The sequence below is a fragment of the Narcine bancroftii genome, chromosome 1 (genome assembly GCF_036971445.1).
Source record: "Narcine bancroftii isolate sNarBan1 chromosome 1, sNarBan1.hap1, whole genome shotgun sequence".
Lineage (NCBI taxonomy): Eukaryota > Metazoa > Chordata > Chondrichthyes > Torpediniformes > Narcinidae > Narcine > Narcine bancroftii.
In genome coordinates, this window is record NC_091469.1 from 353,022,423 (window position 1) to 353,046,604 (window position 24,182).

At 40.8% G+C, this 24,182-nt stretch overlaps 1 protein-coding gene across 6 annotated transcripts in view; it reads left to right on the plus strand.

Annotated features, from left to right (window-relative positions):
* atp2c1 (ATPase secretory pathway Ca2+ transporting 1) overlaps positions 1-24,182 on the plus strand; it is a 116,214-nt gene that overhangs the window by 14,557 nt on the left and 77,475 nt on the right. For 5 of the 6 annotated variants that reach the window (XM_069911029.1, XM_069911046.1, XM_069911025.1 and 2 more), the window contains one exon: positions 21,953-22,063. In XM_069911029.1, coding sequence (XP_069767130.1) covers positions 21,953-22,063 — 111 coding nt within the window. Of the gene's footprint in view, positions 1-19,754; positions 19,820-21,952; positions 22,064-24,182 lie in introns of those variants that run through there. The other variant, XM_069911039.1, reaches the window with a different exon arrangement.

The window sequence follows — 24,182 nt, forward strand, 5'->3', positions numbered from 1 at the left end:
AAAAAAGGTAGAGCATCACATTAAAAGTGAGGTACTGTTTAACAGAGTGGTCATTTGAGGGAGCAGACATTGTCAGAGTGGTCTGAGTCAGAGTGGTAAGGCTTTGGCTCGTGGTCTGAGTTGGAGGGTAAGTCTTTGGCTCAAGAAGCTAAGGAGGTAGTGTAGGAATTGTAGTAAGGGTCACCCTAATGGAGGAACAAAAAGGATTCAACAGATAAGGCACAGGTAAGGGCAGATTTTATTTATCTCGTGTGTGTATATTTTCCTCGAGTCATAGATAGTGGGAATGACAGCCAAGGCAGGGAATGCTCCTCTTGTAGATTGTGGGTAGCCAGGGAAGCAGTTTGTATCCTTGATGACTTCATTTGCAAGAAGTGCAGCTAAATGGAGCTCCTTACAAACCAGTTGGGGATTTGGAGCTGGAGTTCGATGAACTCCAGATCATTCAGGAAGCTGAGGAGACGATGAACAGGAGTTACAAAGATGCTATCACACCTAGGAAGCAGGAGGAGGAGGGAAGCTGGGTGACAGTCAGGTGAGGGAAAGGGAACAGGCAGTCAATGCGTGGCACCCTGTAGCCATTCCCCTCAATAACAAGTATACCGTTCTGAATACTCTTTGAAGGGAGTGGGGGGGGGGAGAAGATGGGGACCTACCAAGGACAAGCCACAGAGATCAGGTCTTTGGCATGGAGTCTGGTCTTGTGGCGAAGAAGGGAAAGGAAGAGGTGAGTTATAGAGATGAAATTCCATAAAAAGAGGGACAGATAAGAGGTTCTATGGAAGGGATTGAGAGTCCGAGATGGTATGTTGCCTCTCTGGTGCCAGAATCTGACATATTTCAGATCAAGTTAATGGCATTCTCGGGAGGGTGAGCAGCCAGATGACGTGGTCCATGTAGGGACTAATGACGTGGGTAGGAAGGATGAGGAGATCCTACAAGAAGAGTTCAGGGAGTTAGTGGTAGGTTGAAGGACAGGACCTCTTGTGAAAATTGCATGTAAAGTCAGAAGTCAAAGGGTTGTATATGGTGGAAATTTGCTCAGATGCATCTATTTCAATGCAAGAAGTATTGTTGGAAAGGTAGAAAAGCTTAGAGCATGGATTGGCACATGCATTTATGATAATGTGGACATTAGTGAAACTTGGTTGCAGGATTGGCAGGGCTAGCAACTTAATCTTCTAGCCTTTCATTGTTTCAGATGTAATAGAGTGGGGGTGGGGTGGAGTGGCATTGCTTGTAAGGGAAAATATCACAACTGAGCTCAAACAGCACAAACCAGAGGGCTCATCTACTAAGGCAATATGAGGGGAGCTGAGGAATGGGAAAGGTCAACAAGAGTTTGAGGAACAAATCTGTAGAGAGATAGCAGACAGCTGCAGGAAACATAAAAGTTGTGATTGTAGGAGATTTTAACTTCCTGCATATTGACTGGGACTCCCATACTGTAAAAGGGCTGGATGGGTTGAAGTTTGTCAAATGTGTTCAAGAAATTTTTCTAAATCAATATATGGTGGTACCAACCAGAGAGAGTGCAATACTGGATCTCCTATTGGTGACAGAAGTATGTGAAGAGAAATTTTTGGGTCCAGTGATCATAATACCATTAATTTCAATTTAATTATATAAGAACAGGATCTAGGCCTTGAATTAAAATTCTAAATTGGAGGAAAAACCAATTTTGAGGAAATGAAAAATGATTTAGAATGTGTGGATTGGTATAAATTGTTTTCTGGTAAGGTTGTATTGGAAAAGTGGGGGAGTTTCGAAGGTGAAATTTTGAGAGTACAAAATTTATATATTGTTGTAAGGATAAAAGGCAAAGTTAACAGGCATGGGGAACTTTGTTTTTTTTTGAGGTATAATAGGAATCTCGTTGGAAAGAAGAAAGGTGTATAGCAGGTGTTGGCAAAATGAAGCAAATGGAGTACTTCAGGAGTGTTAAAAATGCAAGTAAAACCTCAAGAAAGAAATCAGAAAGGGTAAAAGAAGACATGAGGTTGCTTTGGCAAACAATGTGAAGGAAAATCCGAAGGGTTTCTACAAGTACATTAAGAGCAAAATGATAATCAAGAACAAAATTGGTCCTCTTGAAGATCAGAGTGGTCGGCTTTGTACGAAGCCAGAAAAGATGAGAAGAACTTTTTTTTTGCATCCGTATTCACTCTGGAAACTAGCACAGAGTCATGGAAAGTAAGGAAAGCAAGCAGTGAGGTTATACAGATTAAGGAAGAGGGGGTGCTTGCTGTTTTAAAGTAAATAAGGGTGGATAAATCCTTAGGGCCTGTCAAGATATTTCCTCAGACCTTGAGGGAGGCTAGTGCAGAAATTGCAAGAGCTCTGGCAGAAGTATTTGAAATATCCTGAGCTACGGATGTTGTGCCAGAGGATTAGAAGGTAGCTCATGTAGTTCCGTTGTTTAAAGAAGGCCCCAAAAGTAAACCTAGATATTTAGAGGCTGATGTGCCTGAGATTAATAATAGGTAACTTATTGGAAGGTATTCTAAGAGATCAGATAAACAAATATTTGTATAGCCAGGGTCTGATTAAGAATAGTTACATGGCTTTGGAGGTTGTGTTTAACCAATTTTAGAGTTTTTTGAGGAGGTTCCAGGAAAGTTGATGAAGGAAAAGCTGTGTATGTTGTCCATATGGACTTTAGTAAGGCCTTTGACCATGGGAGGTTAGGAAGGATCAGATGCTCAGTATTCATGATGAGGTAGTAAACTGTATTCAACATTGACTATATAGGAGAAGCCAGAGCTTCTCAGATTGGAGGCCAGTGACTAGTGGTGTGCCTCAGGGATTGGTGCTGAGACTGTTGTTGTTTGTCATCTATATCAATGATCTCTTTTTTAAAATTTTTAATTTTTCACACTTTAAACCATACTAACCAAAATACATTCAGACATTTTTCTCTTGAATATATAGTGTCATTTTCTCCCCTTTTCCCCCTCCCTTCCCTCCCTCCCTCACCCCATTTATTCAAAGTTCAATCTATAAGATACATTAAACCCGTTAAACAATGTCGTCACTTAATAAAAATAAACACGCAATTTTTGTCTTTTACTTTTATATACTGAGTCAGTTCATTTCGTTGTCTTCTCCTGTTATTTTAGGTGGTGGAGATATGTGGTAGGATTTCATGTATGGTTCCCATATTTGTTCGAATATTGTGATGTTACTTCTTAAATTATATGTTATTTTTTCTAATGGAATACATTTATTTATTTCTATGTACCATTGTTATTTTCTCAAGTTGTCTTCTAATTTCCAGGTTGACATAATACATTTTTTTGCTACAGCTAGGGCTATCATAAATCTTTTTTGTGTTCCATCCAAATCGAGTCCAAATTCTTTATTTCTTACATTATTTAGAAGGAAGATCTCTGGGTTTTTTTGGTATATTGCTTTTTGTGATTTTATTTAATATCTGGTTTAGATCTTCCCAAAATTTTTTTCACTTTCTCACATGCCCAAATTGCATGTATTGTTGTTCCCGTTTCCTTTTTACAGCGAAAACATCTGTCTGATACTGTTGGGACCCATTTATTTAACTTTTGGGGTGTGATGTATAGCCTGTGTAACCAATTATATTGTATCATGCGTAACCTCGTGTTTATTGTATTTCTCATAGTTCCGGAGCATAGCTTTTCCCATGTTTCATTCTTTATCTTTATGTTTAGATCTTGTTCCCATTTTTGGTTAGGTTTATAGTTTGTTTCCTCATTCTCCTTTTCTTGCAGTTTGATGTACATGTTTGTTATATAAATTTTTAAATTATTATTGTGTCTGTAATCACATATTCAAAATTGCTTCCTTCTGGTAACCTCAGACTGTTTCCCATTTTGTCCTTCAAGTAGGTTTTCAGTTGGTGGTATGCAAACATTGTATCATGAGTTATATTATATTTGTCCTTCATTTGTTCGAAAGATAATAATTTATTTTCAGAAAAACAATTTTCTATTCTTTTGATCCCTTTTCTCTCCCATTCTCTGAAGGAAAGGTTATTTATTGTGAAAGGGATTAGTTGATTTTGTGTCAATATTAATTTTGGTAGTTGATCATTTATTTTATTCCTTTTTACGTGAATCTTCTTCCAAATGTTGAGCAGATGGTGCAATACTGGTGAATTCCTACGTTGCACCAATTTTTCATCCCACTAATATAGTATATATTCAGGTATCTTCTCCCCTATTTTATCTAGCTCTAATCTGGTCCAATCTGGTTTTTCCCTTGTTTGATAAAAATCTGATAGGTATCTTAATTGTGCTGCTCTATAATAATTCTTAAAGTTTGGTAGTTGTAAGCCTCCTTGTTTGTACCATTCTGTTAATTTATCTAGTGCTATCCTTGGTTTCCCCCCTTTCCATAAGAATTTCCTTATTATTTTCTTTAGCTCCTTGAAGAATTTCTCTGTTAGGTGAATTGGTAATGATTGAAATAGGTATTGTATCCTTGGGAAGATGTTCATGTTAATACAGTTTATCCTTCCTATCAGTGTTAGTGGTAAGTCTTTCCAGTGCTCTAAGTCATCTTGTAATTTTTTAATTAATGGCTGATAATTTAGTTTATATAGATGGCCGAGATTATTATTTAGTTGTATACCTAGGTCTCCGCTCCATCCTCAACATCCATTGGAGCGCTTTCATCCCTAACGTCGAAGTACTCGAGATGGCAGAGGTCGACAGCATCGAGTCCACGCTGCTGAAGATCCAGCTGCGCTGGATGGGTCACGTCTCCAGAATGGAGGACCATCGCCATCCCAAGATTGTGTTATATGGCGAGCTCTCCACTGGCCACCGTGACAGAGGTGCACCAAAGAAAAGGTACAAGGACTGCCTAAAGAAATCTCTTGGTGCCTGTCACATTGACCACCGCCAGTGGGCTGATATCGCCTCAAACCATGCATCTTGGCGCCTCACAGTTTGGCGGGCAGCAACCTCCTTTGAAGAAGACCGCAGAGCCCACCTCACTGACAAAAGGCAAAGGAGGAAAAACCCAACATCCAACCCCAACCAACCAATTTTCCCCTGCAGCCGCTGCAACCGTGTCTGCCTGTCCCGCATCGGACTTGTCAGCCACAAACGAGCCTGCAGCTGACGTGGACTTTTACCCCCTCCATAAATCTTCGTCCGCGAAGCCAAGCCAAAGAGACTGAGAGGTATCGAATTGCTTGTGTTTGCCATCTAAATGGTGATTATTTCTTAAACTTTGTGAAATCCGCATTATTCATTGCATTGCTTCACTTTTATTTGCGTGATCTTGTACCCCGATACTTCTCCATATTCCTTCAATTTCTTATGTAATTCTTTTATTGATATTTCTGGTTCTGTTAAGTATATTATAACGTCATCTGCAAATAGACTGATTTTATATTCCTTTTCTTTTATTTTTATCCCTCTTATTTTATTTTCTGTTCTTATCAGTTCTGCTAATGGTTCTATAGCTAATGTGAACAGTGAGGGTGATAGTGGACATCCCTGCCTTGTTGATCTGCTTAATTTAAATTGGTTTGATATATATCCATTTACTCTCACTTTTGCCAATGGTCCCTTATATAATGCTTTAAACCAATTAATATATTTCTCTGGTAGGTTGAATTTTTGTAGTAGTTTGAATAAATAATTCCATTCACCTCTGTCAAAGGCTTTCTCTGCGTCTAAAGCAACTGCTACTGTTGGAGTTTTGCTTCCTTGTACTGCATGGATTAAGTTAATGAATTTACAGATATTGTCCATTGTTCGTCTTTTTTTAATAAATCCAGTTTGATCTAGTTTTACTATTATTGGTACACAGTTGACCAATCTGTTTGCTAATAGTTTAGCTATTATCTTATAATCTGTGTTAAATAGAGATATTGGTCTATACGATGCTGGTGTTAGTGGATCTTTCCCCGTCTTTGGCATTACTGTAATTATTGCTGTTTTGCATGAATCTGGTATGTTTTGTGTTTTTTCAACCTGGTTCATTACTTCCAGGAGAGGAGGAATTAATAAGTCTTTAAATGTTTTATAGAATTCTATTGGGAGTCCATCCTCTCCCGGTGTTTTATTGTTCGGTAGTTTTTTTAATATCTCCTGTATTTCTTCTATTTAAAATGGTTTTATTAATTTATTTTGCTCCTCTGTTTGCAATTTCGGTAGTTCAATTTTAGTTAGAAATTCATCTATTTTGTCTTCTTTCCCTTCGTTTTCAGTTTGATATAGTTGTACGTAGAATTCCCTGAAGTTTTCGTTGATCTCCGTTGGGTTATATGTAATTTGTTTGTCCTTTTTCCTTGATGCCAATACCGTTCTTTTAGTTTGTTCTGTCTTAAGCTGCCATACTAGTATTTTGTGCGTTTTTTCTCCTAGCTCATAATATTTTTGTTTTGTCTTCATTATGTTCTTCTCCACCTTATAAGTTTGTAGTGTTTCATATTTTATTTTCTTGTCTGTCAATTCTCTTCTTTTATTGCTAATTCTTTTTCTGTATTTGTTATTTCCCTTTCCAACTGTTCTATTTCTCAATTGTAGTCCTTCTTCATCTTAGTTACATAACTTATTATCTGTCCTCTGATGAATGTTTTCATTGCGTCCCATAGTATAAATTTATTTTTCACTGATTCCGTATTTATTTCAAAGTACATTTTAATTTGTCGCTCAATGAATTCTCTAAAATCCTGTCTTTTAAGTAGCATGGAGTTTAATCTCCATCTATACATTCTTGGTGGGATGTCCTCCAGCTCTATTGCTAATAACTGGGGTGAGTGATCTGATAACAATCTAGCTTTATATTCCGTTTTCTTAACTCTTCCTTGAATGTGAGCTGATAACAGGAATAGGTCTATCCTTGAGTATGTTTTATATCTACCCGAATAGTATGAATATTCCTTTTCCTTTGGGTGTTGTTTCCTCCATATATCCAAAAGTTGCATTTCCTGCATCGATTTAATTATAAATTTATTACTTTGTTCTTTCTGTTAGTCTTTTTTCCAGTTTTATCATTTGAGTCCAAATTAAGGTTAAAATCCCCTCCTATTAGTATATTCCCTTGCGTATCTGCGATCTTCAAAAAGATATCTTGCATAAATTTTTGATCTTCTTCATTAGGTGTGTATACATTGAGTAAATTCCAAAATTCTGAATATATCTGACATTTTATCATTACATACCTCCCTGCGGGATCAATTATTTCCTCTTCTATTTTGATTGATACATTTTTATTGATTAATATATCTACTCCTCTGGCTTTTGAATTATATGATGCTGCTGTTACATGTCCTATCCAATCTCTCTTTAATTTCTTGTGTTCCACTTCAGTTAGATGTGTTTTGTGCTCTATCAATTCTTTCTTTCTTCAGTAAATTTAACAGCTTTTTCCTTTTGATTTGGTTATGTATTCCATTAATATTTAAAGTCATATAGTTCAACATGGCCATTTCATAATTTGTTTATCTTTCCTTTCCGTTTCCTCATCACCGCCTTCCCTTCTTATCCATTTCTGTTTTTTTTTGAACACATTATAAGACAACATTTCTAAAACATAAAATATTTCCACTATTCCCATATCTAAAATTCCTTTAACCCCAATAGTCCCTCCCCTCTCTGAGTTGCCCTTTGTCCCTTATCGGGCAACCACATCTCCCCTCTCCATTTGGATTTGCGAACCCGCTCGCAAGCATCAACTGATTTCGCAGTGACTGTTATTCTTCCACACCCAGCCCCCCCAGAAAAGATTTTAATCTTCATATATAACAAAGCTCACTCTCTTAATTCCCTCCTTACTTCCTTTCTTCCCTTTCTTTCCCTTCTTAGTTCTTACTTATACTTTATTCTTCTTTATATATAGTTTGTTGTCATTTTTGTTCTTGTTACATCTTTTCATCTCTCTGTCTGTTTTGTAGTTCTGCAAATTTTCGTGCTTTTTCCGGATCCGAGAAAAGTTTGCTTTGCTGCCCTGAGATAACTATTTTAAGCACCACTGGATATTTTAACATAAATCTATAACCTTTTTTCCATAGGGTTAATTTTGCTGTGTTAAACTCCTTCCTCTTCTTCAGGAGTTCAAAACTTATGTCTGGGTAGAAAAAATTTTTTTGACCTTTGTATTCTAGTGGTTTTTTGTCTTTTATTTTTTTCATTGCCTTCTCCAATATATTTTCTCTTGTCGTATATCTTAGGAATTTTACTAGAATGGATCTTGGCTTTTGTTGTGGTTGTGGTTTAGGGGCTAATGTTCTGTGTGTCCTTTCTATTTCCATTCCTTCCTGTATTTCTGGCATTCCTAGGACCCTGGGGATCCATTCTTTTATAAATTCTTTCATATTTTTGCCTTCTTCATCTTCCTTAAGGCCCACTATCTTTATATTGTTTCTCCTTTTATAGTTTCCATTATATCCATCTTCTGAGCTAACAGCTCCTGTATTTCTTTAACTTTTTTATCAGATTCTTCCAATTTCTTTTTTAAGTCATCTATCTCCATTTCTATGGCTGTTTCTCATTCTTCCACCTTGTCTACTCTTTTTACTATTTCTGTCATGACCATCTCTAATCTATTCACTTTTTCTTCTGTACCTTTTGTTCTTCTTTTTATTTCACTGAATTCTTGTGTCAGCCATTCTTTTAATGTTTCCATATAATTTTGAATTTTTAAAAAAAATCCATGTACTGTCCCTTCCTTTCATCTTCCATTTCTCTTTGTAGAGTTTGATGTTCTCCCTCCTCTTCTTCTGAGTCCACTCCAGGATCTGTCTCCTTTACCTCTGTCTCTTCTGATCTTCTTGTTGGGTTGTTTATTTTATTTTGTTGGGTATTTTTGTTTTTATTATTTTTATTAAAGTTGTCTTGGTGTTGATCGTCTTCCTCTGGGTTCGTTATCTGTTGTTTCTCTGATTTCCTATTTTTAGTCTCTTCCTTCTTGTTCCCATTATTTTCTATGTTTTCCTGTTGGGAGTCTTGCTGTTGTGTTACTCTTGTCTGTTTCAGCTGTGGAGATTTACTCCTCAGCTGGTCCCCCCTCCCGTCAGTGTTGTTTTTGTCTTGTGCATCGCACACTTTTGTTTGGCTCCGTGAGCCATCTTTGTAGTCCTGAGATCGGAGTTTCCACTGACCTCAGGGAGCGGGCTTCTCTCTCCACAGCGGGCCTTCTCGTACAGGTAAGGCCTTCACCTTTCTCTTCCGACATCTTTCCTTCTTCTTCCCGTTGTTTATGGTTTTTTCTTTCTTTGCTGCCATTTTCTCCACACTTTTATTTTTAATTTGTTATGGTTTCTGTGTTTGTGGCTTTGCTTTTTCTTTATTTTTTTTTAATTTTCTGGAGAGGGCTGGTATTTTCTTACTGGTCACTACTCCATGACATGACTTCCTCTATATCAATGATCTTGTGATGATATGGTAAATTGGATCAGCAAGTTTGCAGATGGCACAAAGATCGGAGATGTCATGGACAGTGAGGAAGGCTTTGAAAGCTTGCAGAGGGATCCAGACCAGCTGGAAAACTGGGCTGAAAAATTGCAGATGGAATTTAATGCAGTCAAGTATGAGGGGTTGCATTTTGGAAGGATAAAGTAAGAAAGGACATGCACAGTAAATGGTAGGGAACTGAGGAGTGCAGTAGAACAGAGGGATCTGAGAATAAAGGTATATATTCTTTGAAAATAGCATTACAGGTAGATAGATTTATCAAGAGAGCTTTTGGCATATTGGCCTTCATAAATCAAAGTATTGAGTATAGGAGGTGAAATGTTATGGTAAAGTTGTATAAGACATTGGTGAGGCCCAATTTTGAGTAATGCGTTCAGTTGTAGTCGTAAAATACAGAAAAGTTATCAATAAGGTTGAAAAAGTGCAAGAAAAAGAGAAAATTTACTAGGATGTTGCCTGGACATCAGGAATTGAATTACAGGAAATGTTAAACCGGTTAGGACTTTATTCCTAATTATGTAGAAGAATGAGGGGTGATTTGATAGAGGTATTTAAAATTATGAGGGATATAAACAGAGCAAATATCAATAGGCTTTTTCCACTGAGGGTAGGTTAGATTCAAGCCGGAGGACATGAGTTAAGGGTGAAAGCAGAAAAAATTAGGGGGAACTTTTTCACACTGAGTGTGCTGGGAGTATGGAACAAGCTGTCATCTGAAGTGGTGAATGTGGGGACAGTTTTAACTTTTAAGAAAAGTCTGGTCAGGTACTTGGATGGGAGGGGTATGGAGGGCTATGGACTGGGTGCTGGTCAGTGGGACTTGGCAGAATAATTGTCATAGACTAGAAGGGTCTGCTTCTGTGTTATGTTCTCTTGTTCTCTAATAGCATGAGAGCACTATTGAGGCATTAATTCAGGAGCCTGATGGCTCTGTGGAAGAAACAGTTTTTAATCCTAGGTGATCTCACATGTTTGAACCTGCACTCTGATGGGAGGAGGGAGAGGAGTGTGTTCCTGGGTTGTGATGAGTCCTTTAATATGTTGGTTACCTTCCTGAAGCAGCAGATGTTGATAGAGACTATGGAAGGGAAGGAGATTTGTGTGATCAGCTGAGCAGTTTCTGATCCTGGGAAGAGAAGCTGTTGTGAATCTTGCAAATAAATTTTTAATGGCACTCCTGTAAAATTTATTGAGAGACAATGGGAACATGCCAACCTTCTCTATTAAGAAAATAGAGTATTAGTGTGTTCTCTTAACTGTTTTGTTATATAGTTGGTATGAGGCAGATCATGAGCAATTTTTACTGTAAGATTTTGAAGCTGCCTTTGTTTCCACTGATGTGGATAGAATCAGAATTTATTGTCATGAGCATGTCATGAAATTCATTGTTTTGCCACAGTATCATAATGCTAACATTTCTATAAAACAATTTTAAAATAAATAAAATAGTGTAAGAAAAAGGCAAATATAGCTAGTTTTGTGCTTCATGGTTCATTCAGAAATCTGATGGTCGAGGGCAGAAGCTGACCTTGTGCCAATTAATGCTTGTCTTCAAGCTCCTGCATCTTTTTCCCAATCATGGCAGGGTGAAGAGGGCATGGCCTGGGTGGTGGTGGGTCCTTGAGGATACAGGCCTCTTGTAGATGTCCTCGATAGCACCAAGTTCACCAGGCTTGGTGCTTGAAAGGTAAATGTTTACTGCTCAGGAAGGTTCTTGTAGGGTTTGCAGAGAGAGATATTTGTTGCTCTAGGATTTCAACAACTGAGGTACTACCACTAGTCACCTCAGGGTCTCGCTGATGAAACTTGCCCCATCAGGGTCTTCCAGATGGTAACCTCTTTCTTCAAGCTACCACAGAGTTCCATTCCTTCCTCTATTTCAGGAGGAACATCAAACAGATAGCACTTCCAGCCATCTACTGCTCTGGAACTTGCTTTCATCAGTTTCAAACAGTTTGCCCTGGATTGCACTTTTCAGTTACTTATCAGTGTCCCACCCACTGACTGACTGATTGAGCTGTTAACTCAACTCTTTCTCTCTCTTTTCCAACTGAAACTCCAAAAAGAGCATGTGACTCATGTCTTGCAAAACCCCCACCTTCTCCAGCAAACAACAGGAGTTCTTTCTTCTTCTTAGGTAAACAATCCAGGAGTGACCATTCTGTGCACTCTGGCAAAAATCCTTGGAAAGAGCTTCCAATAGCCATTGTGTCTCCAGTTCCAAACAATGGTCGTTCATTTTATGACGTCAGTTCAGTTAACACCTACTTGTGAAAGGTGCTTACATTCTCCAGAAGTCTTCAATATTTCTTCAGTCTTTCAAATAAGATCTGTTTTAAAATGTGTGAATGTATGTGACCTACTCTAAATAAATTCTCCCCAAATATTAATATTGTTACAGTAGTTGTTGATGTGGATGTCACTTCCCCATTGGTTCTCTGTTCGAAAACAAGCATAGCTTAACTCATTGGATATTGCTATGCTGCCTCGCTTTTCTCTTTACTCTACAATAGTCTGCTTATCCTTTCATAGTTGCAGGGTAACTGTGATGCTCTCATGGATTTGCAGTTGGTGCTATTGTGTCCCTTGGCTTCCCTGATAGCTTTGAGAAGCTTGTACGTGAATATCTGATAAAAGGCTGGGTCTTCTGACATAAAAGCCTCTCTCCTGGCCTTCATAAGTGAGTTGACTGGTTCATCCAAGGTTTCCGATTAGGGAAAGACTTTATTGTCTTGTCACACAACCTTCTGCACACTTACTGATGAACTTTTTACTCATGTTGTGATAATTGCGTGGACAACCTCTGACTAATTCGGGCCTTCATTTTTATATTGATGTTTAGTCAGTTGATGACATAATGATAGTCTAATAAATCTGTCAGTAAATTTGAGTTTATTTTATTTTTTCATTCATATCCACTGTCTTTAAATTTCCTGATGATCAGATTTGGATGCCCGAGTCCTGGAACTGCTATTTATTGCTTTGCTTCCTGGTGGCTCTGCCTCCTGAGTGAGACCTTGAGGATATTTGTACTGTAAAAGGCCACTGCGGCCAAGAGAATGGATGGTAGATGGTGAGTACTCAAGAGGCAAGCCTAATTGAGCATAGTGCAGCACTGTGCATTAGTTGGTTTTGCTTTCCTCCCCAAACTTGGTGAACTTTGTTATCATTCCCTTCTGTTTCCTTTAACAGTTACTTCAGTTGAGATCAGCAACTAATTTATTCTGTACATAAAGCAGAAGCATAATCCATTATGATTTGATGTGATTTTTTTTTAAACATTTGATTCTGCATGCACATACCCTTTGAAGATGACTTTTTTTTTCTGAAGTGGCAAAGAGAATGTGGCACAAGAAGTAGAATCAGGAATTGAAGGGCTCAGGCCTGAAACTCTGGTTATATATCTTTACCACTTATGGACATTGCGAGACGTGCTAAGTTCCTCCAACATTTCTGTGTTTTCTCTCAGATATGGTCGCAACCCGATCTTCTGTGGAATAAATTTTATTTATCACTTTATAAGCCTTCCCTATATGTTGTCTCGGGCTTGCTCTTTGCATTTTTGAACAAGAAAAGCTGAGATGAGAGATTTCATTCCCCCCTGTTGAGTGTTTCCATGGCTGAGAATGAAAACGTTTTGTACACTGGTGTTTTGAAGAATATTGCAGATACAAATCATGGACCGAGTATAATCTTATTAAATGAGAAACTGGTTCAAGGGCTGATGGCTAAGTTCCTGGTACTCTTTAAAATTATAATTTTAATGTTGCAATTCAAATAATAAAGATTTGTAGTTAAAATGCAAAATGCTGTAGAGGCACGGCAGGTCAAACAGTATTCATCAAATGAGTGGGGGGGGGGAGGGCAAAAATCAAGTATCTCTTAGAATGTTGGAACTGTGTTCCAGACTTGTATAAATGGCTTTAATATCTTAGCTTTACTATCATAGCCAAAAACCATTTGACTCCTGTGCACAAATGCAAAATAGCATTCATTTAATATTACAGTATTATGGACCCACTTCATAGTGCTGACAAATCACAAGATCATGTTTCAAGGCCAAAGCTGATCACACTGGGTTTTTTCTTCCATAAGTATCTTTAACTTTTGGAGTGTTACAAAATCTGCTTGGAAATGAGATATTGTATTCAAATGACTATTTTCAAAACCAGTTTATATTATAGATTGTACTTTATTTTGTAGGTGCTTATCAATGCTATTTTTTTACAATGTATCAGCCCTGAACAACATGTAGATATTGAGAAATGTTAACGTGGTATCTTGTCTGTCAATGCAGAGGCCTGTTTGTTGTTTATATCACCATTTAAAGTCAGCAGAATTTGCCATTTTTATCTAGATTTTAGTTGTATTTGAGAATTTTAGGATTGTATCAAGGTCGCTATAGCTAGGTTATAGCTCTCAGTTATAGACTTAAGCTGTAGCTCGAATCCTCAGGAGAAGAAAGACACACACACACACAACACTGGCAACTCTGCCTTTTACAGTCAGCTTGGTCGCATCACCACTTGGATGTGGCTTGAGCTGCCTGGCTGCCGATTTGTTGCCTCAGATGCCAGGGATCCGATTGGGCCTCCTGCGATCCAATGGCGGTGATTGGCCAGATTCACCGCTCTGCCGGCAGCCTATGGAAATGGGTGTTTCAGCTCGGATGATGCTTTGCTGGTCGCTGTGTTCGACGGCCATTTATTGTGTCGGCCCGAGGCGTGGGGCGCTACATGACCCCCACCAGAACTGGTGATCGAGGTACTGTTTTTAGGCAGCCAACCACTGTGCCGTGGGGTCAGGCAAGTGATTGGCTGGTTAAAGTCCAAGTAGGCTGGTTTCAACCGGTCAAGTGTGAAAGTCTCTTCCCTGCCGCAAATGTCCAAAACACAGGTGGAGCCGTTAGGTCTGATGACACAGTATGGCCTCTTGAAAGGGCACTGTGGAGGTGGCTGGTGAGCCCTGTGCTGAACAAACATGTATTTACAGTCAGTAAAGTTCTTTGGAATGCAATTGCAGTGTTGGCCATGGGGGCCAAGGTGCATAAGTGCTCGCGTAGTTGGGACAATGTGGTAGCCGGGGGCTCCTCCAAGTCCTCAGAGGCCGTCACGAATTTGCCCGATTTCACTAGGGGTGCGCTGTAGACTAACTTGACAGACAATGCCTCGAGGTCCTCCTGGGGTGTGGTGCAGATGCCTAACAGGACTCGAGAGAGTTCGTTGGCCCAGTTAGGTTCAGTAAGTTGTGCTATTCAGGCTGCCTTAAGGTGTCTGTGGAACTTCTCCACCAACCCATTGGCCTATGGGTGCTACACCATGGTGTGATGGAGTTGGGTCCCCAGGGCATGGGCTAAGCTGGTCCACAGACTGGAACTGAAATGGGCCCACCCGTCCAATGTAAAGTGTTTGGAGACTCCAAAACACGCTACCCAAGTGTTGAGTAAAGCCCATGTGCATGCTTCTGTGGAAGCCTCTGATAGTGGCACCACCTTTGGCCATCTGGTTGACCATTGTGAGAAGGTTACATGCGCTTTTGGATACAGGTAGAGGCCCCACAATGTCAATGTGCACGTGGCTGAAACAGCGACATGCTGGCTTGAATTACTGTGGCGGAGCTTTGATATGAATCTGGATTTTGGATGACTGACACTGAGTACAAGTTCTGGCCCACAGGGCGACCTCTGAGGAGGCCGTGCCAGAAGTACCTGTTCACCACCATTTTGATGGCAGGGTGAGCTAAGTTGTGACTGAGTTGAAAACCAGCCTCTTCCATGCAGCCAGAATGACGGCGAGGTTTACCTGTTGAGATGTCGCAGAGCAGCTTGCGATTATTGGACAAAATCTGGATGTCCTCCAGTTGGAAGCCGGTGAGCACTGTCCGATACGCTTGAATGTCAGGATTTGCTTGCTGCACATCAGCCGAGGCCGTGTAGTTGATGCCAGGGGTAGGGTTGTGCACCGCAAAGATAGCTGGGTGGGATAGGGCTTTGGCCACCATGTTGGATTTACCCGCTATGTGTTCAATGTCCATTGTAAATTCAAAAATGTAGGTCAGGTGCCTCTCTTGCCTGGCTGACCATGCATCTGACACCTTTCTGAAGGCGAAGGTAAGGGGTTAGTGGTCCTTGTAAATTTTGAACTTCATGCTCTCCAAGAAGTAATGAAAATGTTGAATTGCCAGGTATAAGGCTAACAGTTCTTTATCAAAGGCACTGTACTCGAACTCTGGTGGGCTGAGGTGTTTACTGAAAAAAGCCAGAGGTTGCCATTGTCCATTTACCAGTTGCTTAAGTACACCCCTGACCGCTGTGCTGGAGGCATCCATCGTGAGGGTGGTCCAGACATCTGTCCGCAAGTGCACAAGGGAAGTCCTTGGCCACCTCCTGGCTCCATTGTATATATTTACCAGGTCCTGCCATGAGGGGAAATAGTGGGCTCATGATGCTAGCTGCTGCAGGTATGAAGTGGTGATAAAAGTTGACCATACCTGCAAACTCTTGTAGTCCCTTCACTGTCAATAGCATGGGAAAAGAGTGAATAGCTTCCACCTTAGTGGGTAAAGGTCTGGCTCCATGTTGGTCGACACGATGGCCCAGGAAATCGATAGTTTCTTGGCCAAACTGGCACTTGGCTGGGTTGATGGTTAGGCCAAAATCGCTCAGCCTGGAGAATAATTGTTTTAAGTGGGTGGTGTGCTGGGTGCGGGTGTGGCTGGGGATTAAAATGTCATCGAGGTAGATGAAAGCAAAATGCAGATCCTGGCTCACTGCATCCATCAGAGTCTGGAAAATCTGATGCACGTTTTTTACCTAAAGGGCATGTAGAGACATTCAAACAATCCAAAGGGGGTTATGATGGTGGATTTTGGGATGTCTTTGGGGTGCTCCGGGATCTGGCGATAGCCCCTGATGACATCCACCTTTGAGAATATCCATGCCCCTTGCAGGTTAGCGGTGAAGTCTTGGATATGGGGCATGGTATATCTGTCCGGTATGGTGGCCTCATTGAGGCAGCGGTAGTCTCCTCACAGCCTCCAATCACCTGCTCTCTTGGGGACCATTTGAGGAGGGGAGCAAGGCCTAAGGACTATCGGAGTGCCGCACAATGCCGAGTTTCTCCATCTCTTTGAACGTCCCTACCTATGTTGAGCTTGTCAGGGGGGGAGACACTGTGCCCAGGTGTGGAGGGGTGGGCCCTCTGTAATGATTTGGTGCCTCACCCCATGTCTGGGTTCTGCCGAATGGAAGTGAGGCGTGGTAATGAAGGGGAATTCTGCAACGACCCGAGTGAATTTGTTGTTGTTAGAACTCACTGAGTGCAGGTGGAGGCTGGTGAGTTCAGTGCCCTTGAACGAGAGTGACTGAGATTTTCGGATGTGCACCAGCTGGTGCCTCTTGATATCCATCAGGAACTAGTTGTCCTGCAGGAAATCTGCACCCAGTAATGGTTGTTTCACAGCTGCCACCGTAAGCATTCAAGTGAATTGTCTGCCCTCAAAGTTGAGGGGAATAGTGCGGGTGCTGAATGTTTGGATGTTGGAGCAGTTTGCCACTTGGAGCTCCTGGCCCACTTTGCTGCAGTGGGCCTCCAGGCTGGTTGGGGGAATGACGCTGTATTGTGCCCCAGTGTCCACCAAGAAACGTTGACTTGACGGGGGACTCTTGAATGTGTGGCATGCTATGCAGTTGGCCGTTGCAAATATTAATGATGGCCGCCTGGGAGTTTCCCTGGAACACACAGGGGGAGTGACATCAATGGGCCTTGGAACCCCACCCTTGGTGTTAGAAACTGTACTGCTCACCAGTGGAGTGTGGCAGACAGTCGGTCGGTGGTCTTCCTGGCCGGATGCTGATGACGCAGTGCTGTCACCTGCTCGAGCAAAGCGCAGACATCCCTCGTTGTTGCCCATAGCAGGTCTGATCGGGCAGCCACCTTCCTGGGGTCATTGAAGTCATCTTCTGCATTGAGCAGCCTGATGTCCTCAGGCAGCCTTCCCAGGAAGATCTACTGGAACAGTGGGCAGGAGGTGTGGCCATTATTGAGAGTGAGCATGTCGCTTATGTGGGCGGAATGAGCCCTGTCCCCTAAACCATCAATATGCAACAGTTGGGGAGCACGCTCGCAGTTTGAGAGCCCGAAAGTGCGGGTTAACAGCTCTTTGATGGCCACATACCTTCCTTGTTCTGGGGACTGCTGGAGGAAGTTGATGATGCGGGATGTGGTGTCCTGATCGAGGGAACTGACCATGTAGTAGTAGCGCATGTTGTTGGCAGAGATCTGTCAAATGATGAACTGTGCCTCGGCTTGCTGGAACCACACACGTAGTTGCGACATTCAGAAGCTGAGCAGCTTCAACACTACAGCTTTGATCGCAAGTTGCTCTTCCATCTTTGGTTCCAAAACGCCGTTTGGATCAGATGGGTTTGTTGTGGTTTTTCGATGTCCAAAAATGAGTCAGGCAACGTGGAGAATTCTTCAGAAAAGTTAAACCTTTATTTGCAAAAAAAGGCTGGGCAGTCAGAGAACAAGTCACTGATCAAAACCCACTGAACATAGCATGCATCCTCTTTTTATGTTAAATTCTAACCTTGCTTGTTCAATCAATTATGTCCCTAATCTTAGCAGTATGCCAATCTTTGGTTTGCCACCATTATTTCTCATTCCTTTATCTAATCATGCTTCAAACCACATTTTCCATGAAATTCCGCCTCTATTAACTTTCACTCATCCTCCTTATCCTGTATCCTGACCATGTGATACATCATGTCTTGCCAGCCTCATCTTCTGTCCTTGCTTTGATTATAATTGTTTAATGGTTAAAGTAAATAACTGAATAACTAAATTAACTGTATGTTAACTGAATTAATTGAATAATGAGCAAATAGTAAACAATCATTGATTAATGGTTACATAATAAAAGTATATTATTGAAAGTAATAAAAAGTAGTTATTTCCATAGGATCACTACTGTAGTGAGGTTGCTACGGCTACAGCTAGGTTATAGCTCTCAGTTATAGATTTAAGGCTGTAGCTCGAATCTGCAGGAGAAGAAAGACACACACACACCAATAAGAGTGTATTCGACACTGAATTTATTCAGTGGCAGCTCTGCCTTTTATAGTCAGCTCAGCCGTGTCACCACCGGGGCGCAGTTTGAGTGGGCCAGTTTCTGAATGGTTACCTTGGATGCCTGGGTCCCGATTGGTGGTCCCCTGTGATCCACCGGCAGTGATTGACCAGTTTCACTGCTCTGCCAGTGGCCTATGAAAACTGGCTTTTCAGCCCACATGATTCTTTGCCGGTTGCTGTGTTCGATGGCCATTTCCTGTGTCGGCCTGAGGCGCAGGTCGTGGGCTGCTACAGAATCTTAATTTTTAATACAACTGTTTTGAGATTCTAGAGGTAAGAGGTTAAGTGTAGGTGGCACAGTTGGTGTAGTGAATAGCATAACATCTTTATAGTGCCAGCGATCAGGACTGAGGTTTGTAAGAGTTTGTATGTTCTCCCTTTATCTGCGTGGGTTTTCCCTGGTGGCTCTAGTTTCCTCCCACCGTTTGAAACGTAAATTGGGTGGGCATGGATTCATGGGCCAAAATGGCCTGTTACTGTACTATATGGTTAAATTTAAAGTAAAATCAGCTCATTGGCAAAAGTAGTTTTTAAAAAAACAAGCAGTGTCTAAGAATACATTCAAGAGAATTACTTCCCTTCTGGCTTCTTACTGCTAATTAATTAAATAATGCATCAACAATCAAGTTTCATACATTGAAATTAAGCTATGTTAATAAGGATGTGTCACACAGCATGGAAAGGTGCTGTTTGGCCCTTTGAATCCTGACATGGTACTCATTTTACCCCAACCTAATTACACTCCCATTTATTACACTCAGATTTCAGATTTGTTGTCTGAGTACATTCATGACATCACCTACAACCCTGAGATTCCTTTTGCCCGTGGGCAAGGCAGAATTTACCACTAACTGGTAGTGCAAAAAATAAACAAATCAGCTCAGTGGTGCCCTGGTACTGATGGAGATTATGGAGGAGAAGTTCTTACCAAGCTTCACTGATTGTGGCCTGGAGGTGAAGAAATCCATGATCCAATTACACTGTGTGGTATTGGGTCCCAGGTCTTGGAGTTTGCTGATCAGTTTTGAGGGGATAATGGTGTTAAATGCCAAACTGTAGTCGATAAAGAGCATCCTGATGTATGCATCTTTGCTATCCAGGTGTTCCAGGCTTTGTGTAGAGCCAGTAAGATGGCATCCACTGTGGACCTCTTTCTACAATAGGCGAATTGGAATGGATCCATGTCTCCTCTCAAACAGGAACTAATATGCTTCATTACCAGCTTTTCAAAACTCCCCACAGATTTGTTGAACGGGATAAGTACACAAGAATTATCGTAAGGTTAAGCGTTTTTTTGAGATTAAATATGTTTTTTAAAAAATGTAGTTTTTGTGTCTGTAATTTGTGTCTGTAAAAGGTACAAGGACTGCCTAAAGAAATCTCTTGGTGCCTGCCACATTGACCACCGCCAGTGGGCTGATAACGCCTCAAACCGTGCATCTTGGCGCCTCACAGTTTGGCGGGCAGCAGCCTCCTTTGAAGAAGACCGCAGAGCCCACCTCACTGACAAAAGGCAAAGGAGGAAAAACCCAACACCCAACCCCAACCAACCAATTTTCCCTTGCAACCGCTGCAATCGTGTCTGCCTGTCCCGCATCGGACTGGTCAGCCACAAACGAGCCTGCAGCTGACGTGGACTTTTTACCCCCTCCATAAATCTTCGTCCGCGAAGCCAAGCCAAAAGAAAGAAATTACAGGCTTTAATCTACCATGGAATGTTTGCCACTGAGTCAGCTGGTGGCACAGGCATATAATTAAGAAATAAAGGAAGGACTTGCATTTGCACTACACCTTCTCAATTTTGGGACATCCAAAAAAAATCATTAAGTGTGATCACTGCCAAAGTGTAGGCAAATTGTCATGAGATTCAAGAAATGGCAGCGAGATATATTACCAGTATATTAGATTTGGTGGTGTTGCCTAAGTGATGAAAGTTGATTTGGATGTACTCCATCCTCTGAGTCCTTTTTGTATCCTACTGTAGAAACAGATGAGGCTTGCTCTGACAGCTATGATTTAGTCCATTGCATACTCCTTCCTGAACCAGAGAACAGTTAAAGGTTGTATCATGTTGATAGAGAATTTGTTGGGTGCACATGACAGTGACTACATTTTTGAGGGTAGTCCATTGGTTGTAAGTGCTTTTGGGTGTTTAGCTCATTAAATTCTTCAAAGGTCAGATTTATTGTCAGAGTGCATGCATGATATCACATACAACCTGAGATTGTTCTTCCTGCTTGTCTGACAGAATTTCTATTTATCGGTAGTGCAAAAAATTGTACTTAAGAAAAGATAAACATTCAAAGATAGAAATATAAACAATGAAAGAAATGTAAACAAACTGCAATACAGAAAAGAAATATTCAATAAATAATGTGTCAAGTAAAAGGCCTTAAATGAGTCTCTAAGGAAGTTTGTTGTTGAGGAGTCTGGGTGGTGGAGTGGTAGCAACTGTTCCTGAACTGGTGGTATGAGTCTTGTGGTACCTTTACTTCTCTCCTGATGGCAGCAATGAGACCAGAGCTTGACCTGAATGGTGTAGATCTCTGCTCTCTGACAGCAGTGTTCCATGTAGACCTTCTCAATGGTGGAGAGACTTTTGCATGTGATGTACTGGGCTATATCTACTACCTTTTGCATGGCTTTCTGCTTGGAGGTATTGGTGCCCCCAAAGCAGGCCGAGATGCAGCCAGTCAGCACACTTTCTGCTCATCCTACTTGATCACATTTGCTTCTGCATTTCCATCAAATTTCCCCAAATTCCTCCACTCATTTACACATTGGTGGGGTTCATTCAGGACCCTGATGTCTGCAGGGAAGAAACTATCCTTCAGCCTGTTGATGCCCACAAAGGGAGGAAGGAAGACTGTGTCAAGGGTGTGATGGGTATATTAGCTGCCTTTCCTTGACAGTAGAAGGTGTAGATGGTCCATGGAAGGGAGGGAAATTTGCATGGTTTTCTGACCTGCATTCACCACCTTGTGCAGCTTCTTCCAATCTTAAACAGAGCAGCTCCATTATCTTGCTGCTATGCATCCAGCAAGTATTCTTTCAATGGTGGACCTGCAGAAGTTGTTGAGGGACGTGGGTGGCACAGGGAGCATAGCAATTAGTGCAATGCTATTACAGTGTTAGTGACCAGGGTTTGAATCCAGTGCTCTGTCAGGAGTTTGTGCATTCTCCCCGTGATTTGGGTGGGCTTTCCACAAGTGCTCTGGTTTCCTCCCACCCTTCAAAAAAAATGTGCAGTGTTGTAGTTTAATTGGGCAGCATGTGTTTCAGTGGCTGGAATCAGCTACTACAGTGTTGGAAATAAAATTTTAAAAATTATGCTGAACTTCCTTAATAGTAAGTATATAATCTGGCTGAATTATTTCCTTTACTTCTAATATCTTTTTATATCTGCTTCTTTAGATGCCGGGATCTGAGGAGTTTTACCACAGTGAAAATGAAATAATGATTCCAGCATTGTCGTCAAGGAGGGCAAGTGAACTACCTGTGGATGAAGTTGCTAGTATTTTGCAGGTAAGGTGTGTGTGACAATGGCGTGGAAGGAATTCTGTGTTTACAGGTATTGCTTTATTTATAAACATGCCATTCAAAAATTCTCATACTGATGCCATCAACTCTCTGGGTATGTTCTCTCTATTTAACAAAGTTCTTTTTAATATGACAAAAAATATCGGAATATCCACCCATTAGACATTTTGTGCAGTACTTTTTTCCATGCCATTTTGACTTTGAGATTGCAGTGCTCTGCTTGTTGTTAGGATTTATTCTGTACATCCAATAAGATGACTTTAAATACATTAATTTAAAGTTGAAGTTATAGCTTTACAGTATTAATGTTAGATATTATTAGAAAAAGCATTTTTTTAAAAAAGTAATTAATTTTATTTTTTTTTTGCATGCAGCTATGCAATGAGCATCAAATTGATTGCTAGCATTCATGCTCAGGAATCTGGTCTGGGATTCTGGTGCTTAAACCAAGACCAGATTTCTAGGAATGTATGCTGGGGATCTCTGTAATCTTTACCACTGATGGAGCTATATCCTCACTTTGAATACAAGACTAGGACAGCCACATTTGGGCAGGAGTCCTGAACTCTGGGACTCTTAACAAGAAAATACCAACTAATCTGTGCATAACTGCAGGCAAAATTCTTCAAATTCAGCCCTTTTTTATATGCAAGATCAGGTGATGTGTTGTAGCTGCATGATGTCGGAGCTGGTGGACCCTGTTGTAGTTCATGATTACTTTCTCTGTAGCAAGTGTTGGTTATTCAAAGAATTCAGGCTCAAAATTGATGACCTGGAATCTGAGCTTCAAAGAGTGTGACATATCAGGATGGGGAGAGGTACCTGGAAATTTTGTTTCAGCAGGTAGTCACACCCATTAAAATAGGTATCTTAGATTCAGCCTATGGTCAGGGTCAAGAAGGTGTGACTGAAAGTGAGGCAGGTAGTGGGATCCAAGGGACAGTGCTGATCAGAGGGGTAGCGTGTCCTGAAGCCAGTGTTGCTGCCTAGTGCCTGGGTTTGGAACATCTTATCTGACCTGCAGAGGAATTGCAATGGGAGGGGAAAGATCCGGTTGTTCTCCATGTGGGTTCCAACACCATCAGCAGAACCAGGAAAGAGGTTCTGCTAAGGGACTTTGAGGAGCTTGGGATGAAATTGAAAAGCAGAGCCAAAGAGGTGGTAATCTCTGGATTGCTACCTGAGCCACATGCAGATTGGCAAAGGGTCCTGAAGACCAGAGAGCTAAATCCATGGCTCAAGGATTGGTGTGGGAGAAGTAGGTTCCAAATCATGGGAAATTGGCACTAGTATTGGGGAAGGAAGGAACTGTTCAAAAGTGCTCTATCTAAACAGTGATGGGACCCAGATCCTACCTTAGTAAATATATTTAAGACAAGGTTAGATTGATTTTACATAGTATGGGAATTAAGGAATATGGGGGAAAAGGCAGGAAGATGTAGATGAGCATATCATCAGATCAGCTATGATCTAATTGAAAGACAAAACAGGGTCATCAGGCTGGATGACCTACTATTTCTTATAAGTGTATATTTTAAAATGTGGAGAAACTTTTTTTGTCCTCTTAATATACTTGTCAAACAAAAGAACGAATTATAAGGTCAGTTTGAAAGATACAAAGGTGTTTTAAAAATTATTTTCACTCTTAGTTTTTAGATTGTGAAGTTTTAATTTGTGTTTAAAACCAAGCAATTGATAAGCAATGCAATTGTAGGCTTCAAAGTTTAGGCATATTTGATATTAACATCTGGAGTCCACATTGCTGTGATCAGATATTGAACTGAATGATCTTTTCATATCTATCCATACTAATGTTGAATCATTAGTAGTGCCAGTTTCCTCCAAAGTAGATCAATTAACACAAAGGATAAAATTTTGTAACCTCCTGACAATTTTGTTGTGCTGCAGTGTGTAATTACAAATATAATCCATGTTACTATTTGAAGATTCTGTATTATCTCAGGAGATAGACACTGAGTCTATAGAAGTGAGGCAGAATAGCAGTGAGGTCATGGAGCCCATACAGTTTGTGGAGGAGGTACTTGCTGTCTGGAGACAAATAAGGATGCATAAATCCTCAGGGTCTGACAAGATGTCCCCTTGG